The sequence below is a fragment of the Oncorhynchus mykiss genome, chromosome 6 (genome assembly GCF_057628025.1).
Source record: "Oncorhynchus mykiss isolate SJ-2025 chromosome 6, ASM5762802v1, whole genome shotgun sequence".
NCBI lineage: Eukaryota > Metazoa > Chordata > Actinopteri > Salmoniformes > Salmonidae > Oncorhynchus > Oncorhynchus mykiss.
Genome location: NC_143027.1, coordinates 60,517,264 through 60,543,244, shown reverse-complemented (window position 1 = coordinate 60,543,244; position 25,981 = coordinate 60,517,264). Strand labels below are relative to the sequence as shown.

The window sequence follows — 25,981 nt, the reverse complement described above, 5'->3', positions numbered from 1 at the left end:
CGCTCTCTCTCCTCCTATCTCTCGCTCGCTCTCTCTCCTCCTATCTCTCGCTCGCTCTCTCTCCTCCTATCTCTCGCTCGCTCTCTCTCCTCCTATCTCTCGCTCGCTCTCTCTCCTCCTATCTCTCGCTCGCTCTCTCTCCTCCTATCTCTCGCTCGCTCTCTCTCCTCCTATCTCTCGCTCGCTCTCTCTCCTCCTCTCTCCTCCTATCTCTCTCCTCCTCTCTCTCGCTCTCCTCCTCTCTCTCGCTCTCCTCCTCTCTCTCTCCTCCTATCTCTCTCTCTCACTCTCTCTCCTCCTATCTCTCTCTCTCGCTCTCTCCTCCTATATCTCTCTCCTCCAATCGCTCGCTCTCCCTCCTCTCTCGCTCTCCCTCTCCTCCTCTCTCGCTCTCCCTCTCCTCCTATCTCTCGCTCGCTCTCTCTCCTCGTATCGCTCGCTCTCCCTCTCCTCCTCTCTCGCTCTCCCTCTCCTCCTATCTCTCGCTCTCTCCCTCTCCTCCTATCTCTCGCTCGCTCTCTCTCCTCCTATCTCTCGCTCGCTCTCTCTCCTCCTATCTCTCGCTCGCTCTCTCTCCTCCTATCTCTCGCTCGCTCTCTCTCCTCCTATCTCTCGCTCGCTCTCTCTCCTCCTATCTCTCGCTCGCTCTCTCTCCTCCTATCTCTCGCTCGCTCTCTCTCCTCCTATCTCTCGCTCGCTCTCTCTCCTCCTATCTCTCGCTCGCTCTCTCTCCTCCTATCTCTCGCTCGCTCTCTCTCCTCCTATCTCTCGCTCGCTCTCTCTCCTCCTATCTCTCGCTCGCTCTCTCTCCTCCTATCTCTCGCTCGCTCTCTCTCCTCCTATCTCTCGCTCGCTCTCTCTCCTCCTATCTCTCGCTCGCTCTCTCTCCTCCTATCTCTCGCTCGCTCTCTCTCCTCCTATCTCTCGCTCGCTCTCTCTCCTCCTATCTCTCGCTCGCTCTCTCTCCTCCTATCTCTCGCTCGCTCTCTCTCCTCCTATCTCTCGCTCGCTCTCTCTCCTCCTATCTCTCGCTCGCTCTCTCTCCTCCTATCTTTCTCCTCCTATCTCTCGCTCTCCTCCTCTCTCTCTCCTCCTATCTCTCTCTCTCTCTCTCTCGCTCTCTCCTCCTATATCTCTCTCCTCCAATCGCTCGCTCTCCCTCCTCTCTCGCTCTCCCTCTCCTCCTATCTCTCGCTCTCCCTCTCCTCCTATCTCTCGCTCTCTCCCTCTCCTCCTATCTCTCGCTCTCTCCCTCTCCTCCTATCTCTCGCTCGCTCTCTCTCCTCCTATCTCTCGCTCGCTCTCTCTCCTCGTATCGCTCGCTCTCCCTCTCCTCCTCTCTCGCTCTCCCTCTCCTCCTATCTCTCGCTCTCTCCCTGTCCTATCTCTCGCTCGCTCTCTCTCCTCCTATCTCTCGCTCGCTCTCTCTCCTCCTATCTCTCGCTCGCTCTCTCTCCTCCTATCTCTCGCTCGCTCTCTCTCCTCCTATCTCTCGCTCGCTCTCTCTCCTCCTATCTCTCGCTCGCTCTCTCTCCTCCTATCTCTCGCTCGCTCTCTCTCCTCCTATCTCTCGCTCGCTCTCTCTCCTCCTATCTCTCGCTCGCTCTCTCTCCTCCTATCTCTCGCTCGCTCTCTCTCCTCCTATCTCTCGCTCGCTCTCTCTCCTCCTATCTCTCGCTCGCTCTCTCTCCTCCTATCTCTCGCTCGCTCTCTCTCCTCCTATCTCTCGCTCGCTCTCTCTCCTCCTATCTCTCGCTCGCTCTCCTCGTATCGCTCGCTCTCCCTCTCCTCCTCTCTCGCTCTCCCTCTCCTCCTATCTCTTGCTCGCTCTCTCCTCCTATCTCTCGCTCGCTCTCTCTCCTCCTATCTCTCGCTCGCTCTCTCTCCTCCTATCTCTCGCTCGCTCTCTCTCCTCCTATCTCTCGCTCGCTCTCTCTCCTCCTATCTCTCGCTCGCTCTCTCTCCTCCTATCTCTCGCTCGCTCTCTCTCCTCCTATCTCTCGCTCGCTCTCTCTCCTCCTATCTCTCGCTCGCTCTCTCTCCTCCTCTCTCGCTCGCTCTCTCTCCTCCTATCTCTTGCTCTCTCTCTCTCTCCTCCTATCTCTTGCTCTTTCTCTACTCCTATCTCTCTCTCTCCTCCTCCTATCTATATATCTCTCTCTCTACTCCTATCTCTCGCTCTCTCTCTCTCTCTCTCTCTCTCCTCCTATCTCTCTATCTGAATAGTAATGTGGTTCATCAATGGGAGCTAGTGCCTTCCTACTGGTCTGACAGTAAACATCAGTGGATGATAACACAGAATAAAGACTGACAAGCTCGCTCCGATTGTGAAACTACTGTATTAGTCTCTCTTGTTCACCTTTTACCTCACTCACTCTCTCCCCACCTGCCATCTCTCTCTCTCTCTCTCTCTTTCTTTCCTCGGTGCTCTGATTTAATGTTTTTACTCTTACCTCCGCTGTTCTGTCTCTGTTCATTTCAGTTTTCCCATCATCCTGCTTTTTTTGTTGCTCCTTGTTTTTTTATTCATGTCTTTCTCTTTCTTCCAGATGGAGATGGGTTCCAGGACCACCTTCTCCCAGTGTGTCTGGACGATGCCTGCCACAGGAGTGCCATCTACCTTTCTAAGCCCGGGGAACCTGAGGTACCGTACTCCCCCCATTGAAACCTGACACGAGACCTCAAATCCTGCTCCATCCTAAAACTAAACTAGCCCTGCCCTCGTGCTTTACAGGTTGCCCTTTTGAGTGTCAGTTTTTTTTTCTGAGCCTCTTGGTCGTGCTGTAAACACCAGGTATCCTTTACGAGAGCTGTTGAGTGACACAGCCAATACCTGCACCACCTCTCTCTGACTCCCGTCTCTTAGTCTCAGAATGACTCTACCTCATAATTACTCCCCTCATCCAGGAGATCGACAGCACACACTCATAAGTGGCAGGACTACAATAGAGAAAATGAGTCCATAGCCACTCCGAGACTAATGAGGGTCTTGCAGAGAAGATAAGTCAGCACTGCTTTCATATTTTCCCCCCACAAACGTCTGCCTTTGTATGCCTGTCACAGACAATTGTGATTTGAGCAGGGGGAGACTGAGGGAGAGGAGAAGACTGAGGGAGAAGGAAATGAGAAAGACGGCAGAACATATGTTGTCTTTTGTTTGGTTGTCATACTGTTCAGTTCTTTACCGTCGGAAAAGTTTTCCGTAGTTGATTCCACTAGCTATCCTCTAGCTAGCCACTTCTACCTTTTTTACTCACTCTCATCATCTTCTCCGCTTTCTATATATACTTTGTCGCTCTCCATCTTTTCTCTCATCTCCCTCCACCTATTCTTCTTTTTGTCTCTCTCTCATGGACTGAGCCCAGTGGGGTGGGGAGCACCACTGAGTCCCTGCTCATTTTCTCTCAGCTAGCCTGTGTAGCTCCCACTGACCGCAGGCCACGAGACATGATTGGATTAGAAGCTTGGTAGGAGGAGATGCTCTGTTCAATCAGTGTCTGGGATCTTTATCTTTGTCGGTACGTGTTCCGGTATGTTCCTGCAGGTGTGTATGCTTCTGTACAGATGTGCACGTGTCATTGTGTGCAGGAACATGCGCGCCCCCCCTCCCCCACACACACTGATTGAGACCAGTTGATCTTGCGGTGTGTTATTTCCATCACGCTAATCCGCTGCTCATTGACAGCGTAAACATGTAGCTTCACACTCATTAGACTGTTTACAGAGGCTATTCATTATATTCACTCACACTGCATGTGTACACGCCCTCTGAATATGAACATAGCACACTGGGTCTCATTGAATTGTTGCATGAGAAGGAATAGGCTATTTTCTCCTATAGGTGGAACCCCATACCTCTACCTACCATATCCATCCAGACCTATACCAATCCACCCCATATCCATGAAGTATTAGTATCTCTCTTGTGAGTGTAGGTTTAATTTCACCCAGGCCTCTGTGTCCGTGGTCGGGGGAGGAGTCGGTGTCCCCGCTCTGACAGGATACAGAAATTTTAATGGAGCCTATATCCAGACGTTCCTCCAGAGACGGGGATCCGTGGGCCGGGAGGCGGCCTAGGATTTGATTGTCCCTTAATCGGCGTGCCGGGAGGAAAGCCCATCCATAAAACATGGAGAGGGGAACGGCGGATTGTCTGAGGGGGCATGAGTAAGCGCCAAGGGATGTGCAAGGAATTCCAATGCAGAGAGGGGTGGGTACATGGGTTGGCCCGTATATCTCCACCTCCCTTCCTTCTCCCGGCACCACACTGTTATTCATTTCATTTTCATGTACTGCATAACCAACAATTTGTCCCGAGGTTTGACAGTATCTGGAGCTGGTGGGATTGTTTCTTTGTATTCATTTTTGGGAGGAAGATAAATAATATTTATGTTCCTGCTGCCTGATTTGTTATTACTTTGCCTTCTCAGCATTCTGCTGTGCTGCTAGCACCATTACAGCATGGGGCCACTGTCCTGAATAGAAGAGTAAGTCGAGCCGTGTGTGTGTGGGGGGGGGGGGGGTTAGGTAGCCTACGTCTTCTTGATCCATTTGGATGGCCAGTCAATCATCTGAAGACTCAGGGCGTGAGTGGGAACAGACAGTTGAGTTGAATCTCAGCCAAGCCCCCGTCACCTGATGCATAGGAGAGTGGAACACGACATGGCCATTATCTCCACCCCGCCGATTTAATATTCACTGCCAAGTTTCCACTGTGAACGAGTCAAGCCATCAGTCTGAGACAGCCGGACACAGGGCACGGTAGCACCAGGTGCCATCCACAGATACCCTCTGTCTTTGTGACATGCTGACATGTGGGTGTAGTCTGTCACCAGCTTTGTCATCAGCTCTGCCTCCCCACTCTCGCTCTCTTTTGGTCTCAGGGACACCTGTTCAATGTTTCTTTATTCATCACAGGACAATGAAATACACCCTCTCTCTCTCTTTTCTTTGCTCTTGCTCTCTTCCTCACTCATCAGCACCTCGTGCATTTCCCCTATGTTTGAACTTTTTTTCACATTTGTGTTAGAAGGTATTTTATCTTGGCCTCAAATCTATCAGGAGAAAAATGTGACGTGCGAAAGTATTCGGCCCCCTTGAACTTTGCGACCTTTTGCCACATTTCAGGCGTCAAACATAAAGATATAAAACTATATTTTTTTGTGAAGAATCAACAACAAGTGGGACACAATCATGAAGTGGAACGACATTTATTGGATATTTCAAACTTTTTTAACAAATCAAAAACTGAAAAATTGGATGTGCAAAATGATTCAGCCCCTTTACTTTCAGTGCAGCAAACTCTCTCCAGAAGTTCAGTGAGGATCTCTGAATGATCCAATGTTGACCTAAATGACTAATGATGATAAATACAATCCACCTGTGTGTAATCAAGTCTCCGTATAAATGCACCTGCACTGTGATAGTCTCAGAGGTCCATTAAAAGCGCAGAGAGCATCATGAAGAACAAGGAACACACCAGGCAGGTCCGAGATACTGTTGTGAAGAAGTTTAAAGCCGGATTTGGATACAAAAAGATTTCCCAAGCTTTAAACATCCCAAGGAGCACTGTGCAAGCGATAATATTGAAATGGAAGGAGTATCAGACCACTGCAAATCTACCAAGACCTGGCCGTCCCTCTAAACTTTCAGCTCATACAAGGAGAAGACTGATCAGAGATGCAGCCAAGAGGCCCATGATCACTCTGGATGAACTGCAGAGATCTACAGCTGAGGTGGGAGACTCTATCCATAGGACAACAATCAGTCGTATATTGCACAAATCTGGCCTTTATGGAAGAGTGGCAAGAAGAAAGCCATTTCTTAAAGATATCCATAAAAAGTGTCGTTTAAAGTTTGCCACAAGCCACCTGGGAGACACACCAAACATGTGGAAGAAGGTGCTCTGGTCAGATGAAACCAAAATTGAACTTTTTGGCAACAATGCAAAACGTTATGTTTGGCGTAAAAGAAACACAGCTCATCACCCTGAACACACCATCCCCACTGTCAAACATGGTGGTGGCAGCATCATGGTTTGGGCCTGCTTTTCTTCAGCAGAGACAGGGAAGATGGTTAAAATTGATGGGAAGATGGATGGAGCCAAATACAGGACCATTCTGGAAGAACCTGATGGAGTCTGCAAAAGACCTGAGACTGGGACGGATATTTGTCTTCCAACAAGACAATGATCCAAAACATAAAGCAAAATCTACAATGGAATGGTCCAAAAATAAACATATCCAGGTGTTAGAATGGCCAAGTCAAAGTCCAGACCTGAATCCAATCGAGAATCTGTGGAAAGAACTGAAAACTGCTGTTCACAAATGCTCTCCATCCAACCTCACTGAGCTCGAGCTGTTTTGCAAGGAGGAATGGGAAAAAATGTCAGTCTCTCGATGTGCAAAACTGATAGAGACACACCCCAAGCGATTTACAGCTGTAATCGCAGCAAAAGGTGGCGCTACAAAGTATTAATTTAAGGGGGCTGAATAATTTTGCACGCCCAATTTTTCAGTTTTTGATTTGTTTAAAAAGTTTTAATTATCCAATAAATGTCGTTCCACTTCATGATTGTGTCCCACTTGTTATTGATTCTTCACAAAAAAATTGTTTTATCTTTATGTTTGAAGCCTGAAATGTGGCAAAAGGTCGCAAAGTTCAAGGGGGCCGAATACTTTCGCAAGGCACTGTACATAAATCCATCCTAGATTACATATATAATTTAAGTAAGGGCTAAACGTCAACGTTCTGTACATTACCTTGGTATTAATGGACGACCGGATAGCAGAGTCCTTCCGTGGAGTTAATTTTTCCAAGGTAGTGGGCAGAGCGGAGGCGTTTCCCCCGTTTATACAAAATAATACTGAAGCACACATTTACTGGTATAGAAATTACATGTTTTGATAAGTACATTCAACTTTTATCATCCCAACAAACCTGTTTGCCAGAGACGTGACCCAGTCGTTCGTTTATTCGGTTGCCATGATAGCTGGCAACGTTCTTATCCCTTGCTTGCTAGCTAGGCAACTATAGCTAGCACAGGCACGTCAAACAGTGCAGCCTTAATAACAGAATAGCAGTATTTGCATTTGATTAAACTGTTTTCCGGTGGCATTTATTTGGATACATCCATAACAATGAGCTGATGATTCGCGATTTCACCTGGCACCGAAAGGTTGCTCTCTTCTCAGGACTGTTCATTACAGTAGAGGTCACGTTGCTAATGAAACACTAGGCTAAACGCTAGCTAAATCGTTTGTTGCTAGCAAATCTGCCAATATAACCGAATTCAACAATAACAGTTGCTGAAAACAGTTGGTCAAACTGTACTGAACAAAAATATAAACGCAACTATTTCAAAGATTTTACTGAGTTACAGTTCATATAAGGAAATCAGTCAATTGAAATAAATTCATTGGGCTCTAAATCTATGAATTTCACATGACTGGGCAGGGGCACAACCATGGGTGGGCCTGGGAGGGCATAGGCCCACCCACTGGGGAGCCAGGCCCAGCCAATCAGAATGAGTTTACCCCCTACAAAAGGGCTTTATTGCAGACAGAAATACTGTTCAGCAGGGATTATCGTGACAAAGGAGAAATGCTCACTAACAGAAATGTAAACAAATGTGTGCAGAAAATCAGCAACACTGCAAAATGCTGGGAAGGCAAAGTAATAACAAAATAGGCTTTTTGTGCATATGGAAAATATCTGTTTTTTACATTTTTATTCCAGCTCAGACCAACACAACATTTTGTATTTATATTTTTGTTCAGTGTAGAAACGTGGGAGGATTTGACAGCATAGTGCCACTTGCGTGATGACCGCGGCATTGAGGACATTTACATGCACAGTAATAATTCGATATTAAAACTGTTTTATGGCAGTAGGCAGATTATACAATAGTCATATAGTCAAACTCGAAGTAAGCATACGCCGACTAAAACTCCTGGTTTTCTGAGGAATCTTTCAAATGATTAGCACATGTAAAGACCTTATTCTGGGTTCCAGTGGTGTATTTGATCTGCGCATGTGCTATCAGCCTAGGGACCCTCCCTCTTTTGCGCGAGGGATGTGAGTTCGGAACAACTGAATGTATACTTCTTAGAAGTAGTTTCCACATTCAAATGTTATATGTCCGACCTCACAAACAGATTTGCTTAACAAAAATAACATGGTCACTGTGGTAGAGCGTTTATTTTGATTGGCAATTGTCTGCGTTCATCAGAGTGCCATCAGGTAGCGTGATTTCAGATGTGTCCATGTAACGTTAAACATGATTATTTGGGAAATTGTTCTTCTTGCAAAGCATGTAAACGTTTTGGTCGAACTTTTGCATTAATCTGATTATCCACAATATTTGCATTATTTTGTGCATGTAACCGTACTCATTGATGTACCGTACTCACCATGTTAGGACATCAGATGCTGCAAAAAAATATGTCTCTGCAAAAACAAACAAATCCTAGTTAGCTAAGTACATTTTTCCTCGTTTGACCTGAGTTTAGAATGTATCCAATTTCGGTTTGTGTCGTTGTTGATTTGACTTTCTGTAACATGGTAGCAAGTACTGTCTGCATGGTGCAGTGCTTTAGAACGCTAAAAAAAAGCACTTATTGTTGGAACTACTTCACATGTCTTTTCCAACTCTCCCATATATCTGATTTTAATGCTAACTCTAAAATTCCCTTTTTAACCAATCAGAAATGAGTATTCGACAATACTGTGGTATGAATCATAATAATAGTCTGATCTCCATGGGAATTTAAAGAACAAAACAGCTGCTCGCTAGATGCAGTCTTGTGAATGAACTGGAATGGCTTTGCAATGATGATGTGATGAGCGATATAGTTTTTCCTTTGCGGCTCATAAAGCAGGGAGTTCATTTAGATGTTTTTTGATGTCCACAGCGACGTCTGTGTTCTCTCTGGATATAATGGCACCTCGTCTGCCGTTCCCCACGGCTTCTGACATTTTAATTTCTTGGCCTAATGAACCGTCGCTGCCGCGGTGGTCGAATCGATAGGGGGGGAACCTGCTAACACTGTAGCTTTAGTAAGCAATGTGTTGACGAGACCGCTGTGTCTGTGCTGCGTTGTATGCTGAGATTTCTCAGGGATTGATAAAATGACATTTGTATGCCTGCCGCTTCCCTCTCTCACCATCAAATGTTGAGAATTACCTTGGAGGAGAAAACACCGTCATAGTTTTCCCGATTTAATAAGATCATCGTCTATTTTCGGCCCTGCACTGTCACCTCTTCCAATGATATATGTTAAATCCATTGACCTTTTGATCCAATGAATTTCAGAATTTAAGGGAAATGTTTAGGGCACTCTATAAAAATTTAGAAATGGGTCACCTCTCTGAATGATTACACACATATCAAGAAGTCGTGTTTAACAACTTCATTTAAACGATAACGTGGGATTGCATTATAGGCTTCATGCTCACCTCATTATTCAAATGTGCTTGGCTTCTCTGCCTGACCTTCAAATTATCTCAAGGTTTTGTGACCTTATGAGTCTACTAATGCAGGCCTTGCTGACTCCACCACTCGTATTACCTGGGTAATCGCCTCATGCATGATCTCCCTCTTCCACACACTGCACCTGCTGTAATATAATAATACCTATGCCATCAACATGCATTCGATGTGTTGCGTCTCCTATTTTACTTTGCAACGTTTACTTTGCCCACATCTGCTGTAAGGTGGCGTCTGTCTCTTGCTCCTCTTTGGGTGTTAGCCTAGATTGGGGATGTCTAGTTGTCCTGATGTTTATAAAAAACATAATGACACCCTTTTGAGTCATTGTTGTGATAGTCACTCACTTCCTGATATGTGCAATATTTGCTGATTTTAGTAAATTAATTCTACACATCCCAAACTATTGTTAATGCTGTATATGAGAAAAGTATCTGTTTGTGGGGACATTACAATCTTTTTGCTTGAGTGACACAAAAAGGGTAAATACATGGTTGGAGTGTTGCTCCTAATGACCAGGAAATAATAATAATAATAATAATAATAGCAGCAATATCTTTTAAGTAAATGGAAATTCCCTGACAGAGTCAGTTAATTACTGAGAGGCTGGTTGTCTAGGATGACACTGATTGCCTCGCCTTTTCTGGTTCCCGCTTGATTAATCTCTGCGTTCTGCTCAGGCTGATTAACCCAATCAGGAGCGGTGCGGATCGGGAGACGCAAGGAGAATACCTTATGTGTGTCTTTAGAACATCCCGTCGGCTCAAACCGGACCTAGATCTCTCCCCTCCAAACATCTGCAGCAAAAATGTACAATTTCTCATCTCCACCGCCACATCTCTCCTCTCCTCTGCTCCTCTGTCAGTCACTGTACAGACGACAGCGTGTGATGTGCCTTTTTAAATGGGCCTGATGCGAAGAAGTGGTCTGGTCTGGTCCTTGAAGACCAGAACATGTCTTTTTATATCCATGTTAACCTGTCTGAGTAAGAAAACATGAATCCCTCTCCAACTGAAAGATGGACACACAGTTTAAAACTAGGCACAAGCTCCTCTGTGTGTCTATGTACAAACCTGAGACACTGAAATGGAGGCTGACTGGAAGTGGAGGGCCTAGAGACTGACTCATGGGAATGGAGATGGAGCCATGATCCAGCAGGGGTAATGAAGGATGATTGTCTCCATCCATCAGAGGAGCACTCCACTCAGCCACTGCTATCCCACTGCCCCTCCCTTCCCTCCAACATGCAGCATAAATCTACTTTCTCTTCTAGGAGGGATCAGACCTACGGCAGAGTAGCGGAGAGAGCTCTCTGTAAAGACACTGGGACAATGGCCGCACTTCTCCTGTCAAATCCAGCACCTCCAACCCTCCCTGTTTCCCCCAGTCAGTCACGCCTCTACAGGCAGCTCTGGAGCAGTTCCAGCAGGCTTCAGCTCAGCAGACTGCCTTGCCACTGGGAGGCTCAGCCAGTCCTCCTGTTGGTATTCTGAACACATCCTCTCTCTTCCCCTCCTTCTCTCTCTCCCTCTCTTCCCCAACACTCTCTCTCTCTCTCTCCCTCCTCCTCCTCTCAAAATGGCATTAGAAAGGAAACCGAAAGCAGGACTCATCAAGCCGCTGGCCTGGAATATGATTTGTTGTATACATCTTTACCAATCTATTGGGATTGTTGTGCAGGAAAGTATGTTAGTCTGGAATGCTGGCTGCCAGCCTGGTAGGGATGGTTTGGGTTTGTTCAGCTCCTAGAGTCACCCACTGCCTCACAGAACTTCTGACTGGCTGGTACCCAGGCTGCCTGGCAGCTCCTTACGTTTATTTATAAACTTTGACTGGATGTCTTCCATTGAAAAAGCGTCTGAAATCCCTTTAGTCAACGTACTCTTCTCTCTCACTCTCTCTATTGCTTGTTCTCTCTCTCTCTCTCTCTGTATTTCTTTCTCCATCACCCCTCTCATAATTATATTAATCAATGGGGATCATTTGCATGTACATTAGAAAGCGTTGAGGTCTATTGAACCAAGTTTTTTTATTTTTTATTTCACCTTTATTTAACCAGGTAGGCTAGTTGAGAACAAGTTCTCATTTACAACTGCGACCTGGCCAAGATAAAGCATAGCAGTGTGAACAGACAACAACACAGAGTTACACATGGAGTAAACAATTAACAAGTCAATAACACAGTAGAAAAAAAGAAAAAAAGTGTATATACATTGTGTGCAAAAGGCATGGGGGGGTAGGCGAATAATTACAATTTTGCAGATTAACACTGGAGTGATAAATGATCAGATGGTCATGTACAGGTAGAGATACTGGTGTGCAAAAGAGCAGAAAAGTAAATAAATATAAACAGTATGGGGATGAGGTAGGTAAATTGGGTGGGCTATTTACCGATAGACTATGTACAGCTGCAGCGATCGGTTAGCTGCTCAGATAGCAGATGTTTGAAGTTGGTGAGGGAGATAAAAGTCTCCAACTTCAGCAATTTTTGCAATTTGTTCCAGTCACAGGCAGCAGAGAACTGGAACGAAAGGTGGCCAAATGAGGTGTTGGCTTTAGGGATGATCAGTGAGATACACCTGCTGGAGCGCGTTCTACGGGTGGGTGTTGCCATCGTGACCAGTGAACTGAGATAAGGCGGAGCTTTACCTAGCATGGACTTGTAGATGACCTGGAGCCAGTGGGTCTGGCGACGAATATGTAGCGAGGGCCAAGCCGACTAGAGCATACAGGTCGCAGTGGTGGGTGGTATAAGGTGCTTTAGTAACAAAACGGATGGCACTGTGATAAACTGCAACCGGTTTGCTGAGTAGAGTATTGGAAGCTATTTTGTAGATGACATCGACAAAGTCGAGGATAGGTAGTATAGTCAGTTTGACTAGGGTACGTTTGGCGGCGTGAGTGAAGGAGGCTTTGTTGCGGAATAGAAAGCCGACTCTAGATTTGATTTTTAGATTGGATATGTTTGATATGAGTCTGGAAGGAGAGTTTACAGTCTAGCCAGACACCTAGGTACTTATAGATGTCCACATATTCTAGGTCGGAACCATCCAGGGTGGTGATACTAGTCGGGCGTGCGGGTGCAGGCAGCGAATGGTTGAAAAGCATGCATTTGGTTTTACTAACTTTTAAGAGCAGCTGGAGGCCACGGAAGGAGTGTTGTATGGCGTTGAAGCTCGTTTGGAGGTTAGATAGCACAGTGTCCAAGGAAGGGCCGGAAGTATACAGAATGGTGTCGTCTGCGTAGAGGCTGATCAGGGAATCGCCCACAGCAAGAGCAACATCATTGATATATACAGAGAAAAGAGTCGGCCCGAGAATTTAACCGTGTGGCACCCCCATAGAGACTGCCAGAGGACCGGACAACATGCCCTCCGATTTGACACACTGAACTCTGTCTGCAAAGTAGTTGGTGAACCAGGCAAGGCAGTCATTAGAAAAACCGAGGCTACTGAGTCTGCCGATAAGAATATGGTGATTGACAGAGTCAAGCCTTGGCCAGGTCGATGAAGACGGCTGCACAGTACTGTCTTTTATCGATGGCGGTTATGATATCGTTTAGTACCTTGAGCGTGGCTGAGGTGCAGTCAGCACAATGCTGATGATAGACTTCTGCTCCCCAATGTAGACCAGCTGTGAGTAGAGCTGATGTTTCAAGCAGCACTCCTAGCCAAGATGCAGAGAAGTTCCTCTTTTTATTATCAGACTCAACTGTTGAGGATCCACTTACCAGTGACCCAGCCTAATCCATTTTGTGGAACACTTGAGTGATGCAAGGTTGTCTGTGCACTGCTGTGTCCAAGGTGAGCTTCATCCCAAGTTTCCATTAGCATAGTTGTTGTTTGTTTGGTTCTAAGTGGCAGTTAAGCTCTAAAATTGGTTGTGTTTTCAGAGTACTTTTGGGAGCACTTATAGAAGTGAGAGACTGGGTGTGCATGCGTGGGCTCAGCAGTTTAATTTAGCGGTGTAGTGTTTGTTACCGTACAAAGTACTAATTAGCTTAAATACGCCATGGTTTCATTTCCCAGTTTCTATGTAACCTGGCAAAAACAAATCATTAGGACGTACAGTTGAAGTCGGAAATTTACATACACCTTAGCCAACTACATTTAAACTCAGTTTTTCACAATTCCTGACATTTAATCCTAGTAAAAATTCCCTGCCTTAAGTCACTTAGGATCACCACTTTATTTTACGAATGTGAAATTTCAGAAAAATAGTAGAGATTTATTTCAGCTTTTATTTATTTCATCACATTCCCAGTGGGTCAGAAGTTTACATACACTCAATTAGTATTTGGTAGAATTGACTTTAAAATTATTTAACTTGGGTCAAATGTTTCGGGTAGCCTTCCACAAGCTTCTGTTAAAGGAATTAAATTGCTCTGTTTTAATACCCAATTAAAATTAAACACTCTGTCAATTCATAAGGATTTGTCAGACCCTTATCCTATAGTAATAGACGGAGCCCAGTCTTAAAGTCATACAGCAGAGTTTATTCACGAGAGTACTGAATACGATACAGTTTACCACAGGTTATAAACTGAAAATGACATCATTAGTTCCAACACCAACCCGTGCCATCTCCGTTTCTAGTACAAAGGCTGTATCTCAAGCCTTCCCACATCCGTCTCCCTCCCAATTTAATATAATTTACGAGTCAAGGTTTTATTGTGTAGATAAGCATTCTAGTCAGTCTGGAGATATAGTTAATTCATTTCTACCAAGGAACAGACAGTCATTGTTCTAAACTCTTGACCACATTCACACACATTATATTCAGTACTGGGATCAAGAAATAAAACTCATACACATACAGCAACATAATAGTATTCTGATTAGTACATATACAGTAACATAATAGTATTCGGATTAGTACATATACAGTAACATAATAGTATTCTGATTAGTCAGTCCTGATTGAAATGTATACATAATTAGTCATCATTGATAAAAATTCCCTTAACAGCTTCCCACAATAAGTTGGGTGAATTTTGGCCCGTTCCTCCTGTAACTGAGTCAGGTTTGTAGGCCTCCTTGCTCGCACACGCTTTTTCAGTTCTGCCCACAGATTTTCTTTAGGATTGAGGTCAGGGCTTTGTGATGGCCACTCCAACACCTTGACTGTGTTGTCCTTAAGCTATTTTCCACAACTTTGGAAGTATGCTTGCGATTATTGTCCATTTGGAAGACCCATTTGCAACCAAGCTTTCACTTCCTGACTGATGTCTTGAGATGTTGCTTCAATATATCCACATAATTTCTATTTTGTGAAGTGCAACAGTCCCTCCTGCAGCGAAGCACCCCCACAACATGATGCTGCCACTCCCGTGCTTCACGATTGGGATGGTGTTCTTCGGCTTGCAAGCCTCCCCCTTTTTCCTCCAAACATAACGATGGTCATTATGGCCAAACAGTTCCATTTTTGTCTCATCAGACCAGAGGACATATCTCCAAAAAGTACGATCTTTGTCCCTATGTGCAGTTGCAAACTGTAGTCTGGCTTTTTTATGTCGGTTTTGGAGCAGTGGCTTCTTCCTTGCTGAGCGGCCGGTTATGTCGATATAAGACTCGTTTTACTGTGGAAATAGATACTTTTGTACCCGTTTCCTCCAGCATCTTTACTAGGTCCTTTGCTGTTGTTCTGGGATTAATTTGCACTTTTCGCACCAAAGTATGTTCATCTCTAGGAGACAGAACGCGTCTCTTTCCTGAGTGGTATGACGGGCTGTGTGGTCCCATGGTGTTTATACTTACGTACAATTGTTTGTACGCAATGAACGTGGTACCTTCAGGCGTTTGGAAATTGCTCCCAAGGATTAACCAGACTTGTGGAGGTCTACAATTTGTCTGATTTATTTTGATTTTCCCATGATGTCAAGCAGAGGCACCGAGTTTGAAGGTAGGCCTTGAAATACATCCACAGGTGCACCTCCAATTGACTCAAATGATGTAAATTAGCCTATCAGAAGCTTCTAAAGCCATGACATCATTTTCTGGAATTTTCCAAGCTGTTTAAAGGCACAGTCAACTTAGTGTATGTAAACTTTTGACCCACTGGTATTGTGATACAGTGAATTATAAGTGAAATAATCTGTCTGTAAGCAATTGTTGGAAAAATTACTTGTGTCATGCACAAAGTAGATGTCCTAACCGACTTGCCAAAACTATAGTTTTGTTCAGAAGAAATTTGTGGTCGTTGAAAAACAAGTATTTTTTCCGACTTCAACTGTATTTACATAGCTGTTCCAGTTATAACTATTCCTGTATTTAGATAATCATAGCCAATCATTAAACCCTCGTTAAAACCAGTCAGTATTCATCACACATATGATGAATGATCATTAAACTTCCTTATGACCGGTCATTATTACCAGTTAATCTCACTCAAAGGAAGTCGTAATTTAAGCTCAGTAACCGCCTGTCGTTCTTCCAAACACCCATAACTTTTCACATATAATTTTAAATAATGCGAATTATCATTGTCGGCAGTCCCCGTGAAAGGTAGGAGGCCAATCGACCTCTGCAGCCAATGACGCATGGTTCTGAGCTCGGCTCAGTGGGACTTCAATCACCTGGGTGGGATTGTTTGAATGGCTTTCTGGCCAAGAGCCCTAAGATGGAGATGCTATTTCACCCCCAGTACCTTGCACAAATTGTACAGTGCCTTGCGAAAGTATTCGGCCCTCTTGAACTTTGCGACTTTACTTTCAGTAAAATCTCTCCAGAAGTTCAGTGAGGATCTCTGAATGATCCAATGTTGACCTAAATGACTAATGATGATAAATACAATCCACCTGTGTGTAATCAAGTCTCCGTATAAATGCACCTGCACTGTGATAGTCTCAGAGGTCCGTCAAAAGCGCAGAGAGCATCATGAAGAACAAGGAACACACCAGGCAGGTCCGAGATACTGTTGTGAAGAAGTTTAAAGCCGGATTTGGATACAAAAAGATTTCCCAAGCTTTAAACATCCCAAGGAGCACTGTGCAAGCGATAATATTGAAATGGAAGGAGTATCAGACCACTGCAAATCTACCAAGACCTGGCCGTCCCTCTAAACTTTCAGCTCATACAAGGAGAAGACTGATCAGAGATGCAGCCAAGAGGCCCATGATCACTCTGGATGAACTGCAGAGATCTACAGCTGAGGTGGGAGACTCTGTCCATAGGACAACAATCAGTCGTATATTGCACAAATCTGGCCTTTATGGAAGAGTGGCAAGAAGAAAGCCATTTCTTAAAGATATCCATAAAAAGTGTTGTTTAAAGTTTGCCACAAGCCACCTGTGAGACACACCAAACATGTGGAAGAAGGTGCTCTGGTCAGATGAAACCAAAATTGAACTTTTTGGCAACAATGCAAAACGTTATGTTTGGCGTAAAAGCAACACAGCTGAACACACCATCCCCACTGTCAAACATGGTGGTGGCAGCATCATGGTTTGGGCCTGCGTTTCTTCAGCAGGGACAGGGAAGATGGTTCAAATTGATGGGAAGATGGATGGAGCCAAATACAGGACCATTCTGGAAGAAAACCTGATGGAGTCTGCAAAAGACCTGAGACTGGGACGGAGATTTGTCTTCCAACAAGACAATGATCCAAAACATAAAGCAAAATCTACAATGGAATGGTTCAAAAATAAACATATCCAGGTGTTAGAATGGCCAAGTCAAAGTCCAGACCTGAATCCAATCGAGAATCTGTGGAAAGAACTGAAAACTGCTGTTCACAAATGCTCTCCAGCCAACCTCACTGAGCTCGAGCTGTTTTGCAAGGAGGAATGGGAAAAAATGTCAGTCTCTCGATGTGCAAAACTGATAGAGACATACCCCAAGCGACTTACAGCTGTAATCGCAGCAAAAGGTGGCGCTACAAAGTATTAACTTAAGGGGGCTGAATAATTTTGCACGCCCAATTTTTCAGTTTTTGATTTGTTAAAAAAGTTTTAATTATCCAATAAATGTCGTTCCACTTCATGATTGTGTCCCACTTGTTGTTGATTCTTCACAAAAAAAATACAGTTTAATATCTTTATGTTTTAAGCCTGAAATGTGGCAAAAGGTCGCAAAGTTCAAGGGGGCCGAATACTTTCGCAAGGCACTGTACATAGCTCATAACACATACTCCCAATTGTTTCACCCACACTGTCCAGACAAAAACACTTACCTTTCCCACGCACCCTCATCCCTAACACATTCCCTGCCGGTGTAGCCATACTGTACATATCACGCCGTCTTCCCCTGCCCTATCATGTAGCGGTACCACGTCAACAGGGTTATACATCAGAGCCTACGTGGTACTGATTCATCAAAGGAGCACCAGCCGTCCAGCACTGAGGTCTATCCCCTGTAAATACTCACACGAGACTATACACTTTCCTCATGAGAGACTTTCTTATGGCCTCAACTCTCTCCTCTCTTGCTGCTCGTTTTCTCTGTCTGTAAATACGTTGCCTGTGTTTATGTATTCAGAGAGGGAGAACAGCCATATTAGCAGACATTGCCGCTACCTTCATGGCGGTACCTCTGGCGGATATAATGTGCAGAGATGCACCTGTTTTTTTCCTGTTTTTAACATCATGAATATTTAAACCCACAGCATTCCCGCCTCTCCAGTGCTTCCAATAATAGGTGGGCCTTGTGGAGACGAGAGGAAAACAGAGAGGCGTTCAGCTGCATGAAGAATAGCTCCTATCTCCGCTGCCCTCTCTTTTAAAGCTCTTTGTGTAGTTCTCGTATTCACATCCGTCTATTCAGTAACGGTTACTAATGATGGTATCTGAGGATGTCGCTCTGTGAGACTGGCCATTTTTATCATTGGATGCATCACTATTAGGGAATCTTACTTGGATTTGATTCACTATTCGTTATAGTGTTCAATGACTAATTAAATATGACACTTTAAAAAATATATATATATTTAGCAGGCGCTCTTATCCTTAGCGACATACAGTAGTGAGTGCACACATTTTTGTGAATATAATGAATTTACCCACAGTAGTTAGTATGCATTTTTGTACATTCACATTCTATTATTATGATAAATCAGTCACTGTCAGAGAGAGAGGTCCCCAGGGTTTATTGACTACTCAGTTGAGCTGTCAAGGGTGGAATATGTGCTGTTAGAGCTTTGCAGGGGAGGGCAGGGGGCGAGTATCTCTATCAATATATAGTCTCTTTCACTGCAATATTTATCATAGTACTGTATAATCAGGGGAGGTCAAGGATAGGCCACACAGTCATAGTGGGTTTCACAGGGTTATATCTAATTTCTGCAGCTCTTTTCAAATACAAAATATGGTCTGATGGGAAATGACTGTTTTATTGCTGTGAACAGGAAGGAAGAAATTCCCTCTGCCCTAGCACTTATTTCTAACTTTTGACTTGTAGCATTAATGGCGGTAATTCAGCAACCCTTCTGAACCCGCTCTCACCGCGATGTCATTTCTGCTAAATACACCAGCAGTTAATAATAGTCCATGTTGTTTCATTTTCTTTTCGCCCCGAGTCTCATTTCGGTGTAGTATACTCATCAATGAGCTGAACCAGCGTCGTTGTTTTCTCTCCTGTTGCAGTGGGTGCCAGTCCTGACTGATTTCCAGAGGAGGGAGACTCTCTGGGGCTTTGTGCCCCCCCAGACCACCCCTCCTGCTGGGGAGCTCCACAACCCCATCACCCTGCACCTGGGAGACTACAACATGGATGGCTTCCCTGACGCCCTGGTCATCCTGCGCAATACCAGTGGGAGGTGAGTGGCACACTGACCCATAGGAAAAATGTAATGGGGATTAGGGGAGAGGTCTCATGCTGGGTCAGATTAGGCTCTGTTCGAGAAGAATTCATTGGTAATCGCCACGACTTTCAATTATCTATTTTGTGTTCACTGACCCGCAATGCTTTTTGGATTAGATTAGTTTGCATGAAGTGTGATTTGTACGTTGAAGGCCAATATTATGTGTCAATATCCATATAAAACATGTAATTCTAACCTTGAATGGCTTTCGATTTAAATAGATTAGATGGATGAGTTTTCAGTGATGAAGTGAAAGCCACAGGTCACACTTCAGCATGGGGACATGACCGATAAGAGCCAATGTTAGCAGCAGTCTTTAAAACACTCCTGACCTTGGGATAAGGTGGCACGGTCAGAGAGGACAGACAGCAGGAAGAGGATGTGTGGATTATCAGCAGCCCGTAGATTGAGATAAGATATCAGCCAGGACAGGGCCAAAGCTAGGCCTATGTTCATGCTGATTGTTTTGTTCCATCTGTGCGACTTCATAATAGACAATGTTAAGACTGACATAGTTAAGAAGACGTGGAGCATTTCTGGGACATTTGTAACGCGTTATGTACACACGCTTGTGCGTGAAGCATACATACACACATACACGTACATGTGAGCCTCGATTTCTGGCGGAGGGTCAGTCGAATCTCTCCGGCAGCTTAACTCCTTCTCTTTGGGCCATCCTCATCCTGGGAGGTCCATTCTATCACACCAAGTCCTCGTCTTCAAGCCATGGAACTTAATCACATATTAAGCTCTGACCCAACCATCATACATGACCAATCCAGGGTGATAGTTTAAAACCAGATCGGGAACATGAACAGAAGATGGCTGTGGTGATTGATAATGATTCTCCTGTTAATAATTATAGACCATGTTTATGGTGTGTAGTGTAAACACCATCAAAACAGATGGTCGGGTTTCATCCTAAGACCCGGGCATGGCCTGTAATTGCGACATTGTGTAGATTTAGCCCACATTTTCATACATCTTTTAGTTAGTTTGTAATTGTCTGCAGTTGAGTGTACTCTGTGCTCGAACAGACTCTGCTTACCAAATGTTTGGCCAGTTTAATGTGCCTCCCACTCTCACTCTTATTTTTTTTCTCTCTCTCTCTTCTATTCTTTCTCTCACATTCGCTTGTTATTTATAGCTGGGTTTTGGATGAAAATCCTGCCTGTCCACACACTTCCTATCTTTACAGAATGAATGTGTATTTTAATTTTAAGATGGGCAGTGAAAACCATTCACTGAGCCCAAAAAGCCTTGTGCTCCTGGGAAAACGAGCAATGTGTCGTGTTGGGCACTGGAAGTCTGGAAGTCAAAAACAAACAAGCGCCTATGTAACGAGGAATAGGGCAAAACGTTGCACCGTTCTCGTCTCTGCAGACTGGCTGTGATGAATGCTAATAGCTGCTCGGGGGGTCATTTGATGCGTCACAGCACACAGTGTTTAAGCACGGCAGTCTCCAGCCTATTTCCTGCCAAAGAGATTGACATTTGACCTTTTCAAATAGTATAATCATGTTTTAATTTAATGAGCAACACTCTATGCCAGAGCCATCAGCCTCAGGCTTTTATTGACTCGTCTGAGGAGGTGTCAATGGGATCGAGGAGGTCGAAAAATATGCGTTTCAGGCCCTTAGCAGTTGAAGATTCATTGTTGATTCATTATTTTAGAGGTAAAAAATATACTGAACAAAAATAGAAACGCAACATGCAACAATTTGAAAGATTTTACTGATTTACAGTTCAAATAAGGAAATCAGTCAATTGAAATAAATAAATTACGCCCTAATCTATGGATTTCACATGACTGGGAATACAGATATGCATCTGTTGGTCACAGATACCTTAAAAAATAGTTAGGGGCGTGGATCAGAAAACCAGTCAGTATCTGGTGTGACTACCATTTGCCTCATGCAGCGCGACACATCTCCTTCACACAGAGTTGATCAGACTGTTGATTGTGGCCTGTGTAATGTTGTCCCACTGGTCTTCAATGGCTGTGCAAATTACTGGGTATTGGCAGGAACTGGAACACGCTGTCCAGACCATCTCAAACATGCTCAATTGGTGACATATCTGGTGAGTATGCAGGCCACGGATAGAACTGTTCAGCTTCCAGTAATTGTGTGCAGATTCTTGCAACATGGGCTGTGCATTATCATGCTGAAACATGAGGCGACGGCGTCGGATGAATGGCACGTCAGCGGGCTTTAGGATCTCGTCACGGTATCGCTCTGCATTCAAATTGCCATCAATAAAATGCAATTGTGTTCTTTGTCTGTAGCTTATGCCTGCCCATTACATAACCCCACTGCCACTCTGTTCACTTGTTCACAACGTTGACATCAGCAAACCACTCGCCCACACGACGCCATACACATAGTGTCGGTTGTGAGGCCGGTTAGACGTACTGCCAAATTCTCTAAAACGACGTTGGAGGCAGCTTACGGTAGAGAAAAGAACATTCAATTCTCTGGCAACAGCTCTTGTGGGCATTCCTGCAGTCAGCAAGATCTTATATTTCAGCTTCATGAGACCAACACATTACATGTTGCGTTTTATATTTTTGTTCAGTATAACATGGTTTGTCATACTATAGGGACACAGGTTTTTTTTATTCTGTGTTTTTTTGTGTCAGGTTCAATGGGAGTTGAGAGATATGGCAGTTTGGGTACCTCCTCTTTGGGCTCGCAGTATGGAGTGGTGCCTCTCTGCATCATACAATATGCACTTGATTACTTCATCACACTTCTCCCAGATGGAGGTTTCTGCTCTGCTGGCTGCACACAGTCACTCACTCTCTCACCCTCTGTTTCCAAGCACACACACACACACACACACACACACACCCATTGTCTTCTATTCCCCCCTGCTGTGACTGTCTCCAGCATTCTCTCAATCCCACTCACTCCAAACCTATCAAATTGATTATCATGGTGTTGGATCTTCGCTGATCTCATACACTGAGTGTACAAAACATTAGGAACACCTGCTCTTTTCATGACATAGACCACGTGTCAAACTCATTCCACCTAGGGCCGAGTATCTGTGGGTTTTCTTTCCACCCTTGATTGTCTCATTAAGGTCACTAATTAGTAAGGAACTCCCCTCACCTGGATGTTTAGGTCGTAATTGAAAGGAAAAAACTCAAACCTGCAGACACTCGGACCGCCGTGGAATGAGTTTGACACCCCTGACATAGACTAACCAGGTGAAAACTAGAATCCCTTATTGATGTTACTTGTTAAATCCACTTCAATCAGTGTAGATGAAGGGGTGGAGACAGGTTAAAGAAGGATTTTTAAGTTTTGAGACATGGATTGTGCATGTGTGCTATTCCGAGTGTGAATGGGCAAGACAAAAGATTTAAGTGCCTTTGAATGGGGCATGGCAGTAGTTGCCAGGCGCACCAGTTTGTGTCAAGGATTGCTGTTGTGTTCAAACACAACAGTTTCCTGTGTGTATCAATAATTCCATCTAGCCAGCTTAACGCAGCTGTGGGAAGCATTGGAGTCAACATGGTCCATCCTTGTGGAACGCTTTCGACACCTTATAAGGTCCATGTCCCGATGAACTGAGGCTGTTCTGAGTGCAAAAGGGGGTGCAACTCAATATTAGGAACGTGTTCTTGATGTTTTGTACACTCAGTGTATGTTGTGGATATCTCACACACCTCTTCAAAGCAAACAGCATGGATTCTATACCTCTCTGAGGATGGAGTAGTGCTCTAGTGTTTCAGTGGTTTACTTAGTGGGACTGTGACTGTCTGTATGACAGCATGGTGACTCAGGTGATGTTTCTCCCCAGAGCATCAGCACACATTTGACGGCTTGTTCGGGAGGAGAAAGAGTGGATGGCCTGCCCTTATACAGTGGGTCATAGTGTGTGTGTGTGTGTGTCTGTCTAGGGGCTGTTCTCCTGCAGCACATGCTCTGACCTGGACATAACATGTTCTCCGGGGGAACTGTCAGAGGATTTTGGGCGGAGTTGCCAGGGATGGGAATAAGAATCTACTTTCAAAAGATTGTCTCCTACATTGTTTCCCTGTCTTCATAGATGGACACACATTTAGTTTGTTCTTGTATGAACCAAGCAAGATGAGTGGTTCATTGCAACACTCGACAAACACACAAATGTAGCCCTACTTTTCCTGTACAGACACCAACAGAAGAGAGGCTTTCACCCATTTTACCAATTTAGCAGCTGACAAGCACATAATAACTCTGGGCGTTCAGAGGCTGTTGCAGACAGACAGTAATCAATATGTTCGAATGGAGTGGTCGGGATGCTGAGATCTATGGATGGACAGTGTAATGAGCCCCTTTCAGGTGTCCTTTGGCTGAAGAATAAGCACCAGTTAAAACACCTTCATATTTTGTATCATAGAGCGTCCTGGAGAAACCCACAAATCCAGTGGTCTGAGAGCAGTAGCAGTCGAGCAATCTGAATGTAAGCCAGGTGTATTTTCCATTCTTAAGTTATTGAAGTGTTTTGCACTCTTGTATCCTCCTTTATACAGTTTTCAACCAACAAAGTAGGGAAGAGCATGGTGCTCTAATCGAATCGGGCATTAGTCTACAGTCGTGGCCAAAAGTTTTGAGAATGACACAAATATTACATTTCACGAAGTCTGCTGCCTCAGTTTGTATGATGGCAATTTGCATATACTCAAGAATGTTATGAAGAGTGATCAGATTAATTGCAATTAATTGCAAAGTCCCTATTTGCCATTCAAATGAACTGAATCCTCAACAAAACATTTCCACTGCATTTCAGCCCTGCCACAAAAGGACCAGCTGACATGTCAGTGATTCTCTCGTTAACACGTGTGTGTGTGTGTGTGTGTGTGTGTGTGTGTGTGTGTGTGTGTGTGTGTTGACGAGGACAAGGCTGGAGATCACTCTGTCATGCTGATTGAGTTCAAATAACAGACTGGAAGCTTCAAAAGGAGGGTGGTGCTTGGAATAATTGTTCTTCCTCTGTCAACCATGGTTACCTGCAAGGAAACACGTGCCATCATCATTGCTTTGCACAAAAAGGGATCATCAAAAAGGGATCATCAAGAACTTCAAGGAGAGCGGTTCAATTGTTGTGAAGAAGGCTTCAGGGCGCCCAATAAAGTCCAGAAAGCGCCAGGACCGTCTCCTAAAGTTGATTCGGCTTCGGGATCTGGGCACCACCAGTACAGAGCTTACTTATTTCTAAAAGGAATAATATCTCAGGAGAAGGAGAGAGCTGTTGTGTCCCCATTTCACCCCTTACTCCTCTTCTCGGCAGCTGTGAATGGTGTTTTGGGAGCTGAGAGACATTCAGGGGAAGCAGCAGGGGGTTCAGTCTAGGTGAGGTGCACTCAGAACTCAATCTGGAGCTTGGACTGAGAGAACTGAGAGGGCTGTCTGTGTGTCACTGGCCCCAGGCCTTTCAGACTGGTTCACCTGCAGTCTGAACTCAATCTCTGTCCGGGAGTCGCTACCGGTTTGTCTGGGCTGAAGGCTAAGCTTGTGACTCACTCTCTCCCTCTCACCGACTGTTCTTAGACTGGAGAAACTCAGTCAGGGGCATTGTGTTCTTATTCATTTTACCCAGTGTCTTTCTCTCCTCACTTGCACCCTTGACACCTTCTATACAGGATGGCAATGAGTTTGCGAGAGGGTTTGCCAGATTCCTCGCTCACAGTGAGGAACATTGGGGTTTTTCTTTCTTTCCCCCTCTTCCATTCTCCCCGCTTTGCAGATCAAAGTCGCTCCCCGCCATGAGAGAAACATGATCGACTGGACCGCCACAGCTCAGCCCGGAGATAATAGCCGGCGTGCTCAACCCGTTTAGTTTGAAAATTAATTAACGTTCTGCATTAATGGTTTGGGCTCTTGGGCACAATGGTTGGATTGGGACGAGGGGTGGCGTGACATGTTGATTTATGGTGAAGATGTTTGAACAAGGGGAGGGGGGTTGACAAGGGCTTATGGCCTACAGCATTCTCCCCTAACCTTTTCAAGTCAAAGTCAATTTATTCTGGCTTAGTGTAACTGAATTCAATGGTTTGTCAATCCTACTGTACGTCCCCAAAAACTATGCCATAGTGTAACTCGGCCACCTGCCATGCTAGTGTATACACCTTCTTTACTGTAAAGATGACACAACCACTCTCTCCCAAACCAGAGCATGAATAGACGAGCACCAAGCCCTGGCATCATCAATGCTATGGAATTATCTTGGCCACATATCACTGTATAGCACAGTATTTTCAGATTAGATTAAAAACAAAGGAGCATTGCTGTCGGTCTCAGCATGTGTCACTTTAATATTAGATGTTGCTGTGATTCCCTCAGATCAGTATGTTGTGTGCATCAACGAGCCATATGAACACAATCAACAGTGAAGCATGCCTTTGCATCCACCGGGTTACAGGAGATTGATACTTGAAAAGCAGCAGCTGCCATGTTGACCTGTGACCTTCCCCAGGGCAAGGGTCTGATGAGACACACGGATTGCAATACCAACGACCAACCCGCCACCACTCTTGGCACATCTAATCTGCTTTTCTTAATGTGTCCAGAAACCAGGAACCAAATGAGTTACTCTGTCCGTCCTGTGACTGTGTCCCCCCTGGACAGCATCCGGCCATCTGCTCCATTTCAGCCAACTGCAACCATCCCTGTGTCCATGGTCCATGGACCTTTTTCCTCTTTCAAGAAA

General features: G+C 44.8%; 1 protein-coding gene across 2 annotated transcripts in view; it reads left to right on the top strand.

Moving 5' to 3' along the window:
- LOC110526271 (T-cell immunomodulatory protein) overlaps positions 1-25,981 on the top strand; it is a 111,824-nt gene that overhangs the window by 31,966 nt on the left and 53,877 nt on the right. For both annotated transcript variants that reach the window (XM_021607083.3, XM_090238440.1), the window contains exons 9-10: positions 2,550-2,644; positions 19,065-19,237. In XM_021607083.3, the coding sequence (XP_021462758.2) occupies positions 2,550-2,644; positions 19,065-19,237 (268 nt within the window). The remainder of the gene's footprint in view (positions 1-2,549; positions 2,645-19,064; positions 19,238-25,981) is intronic.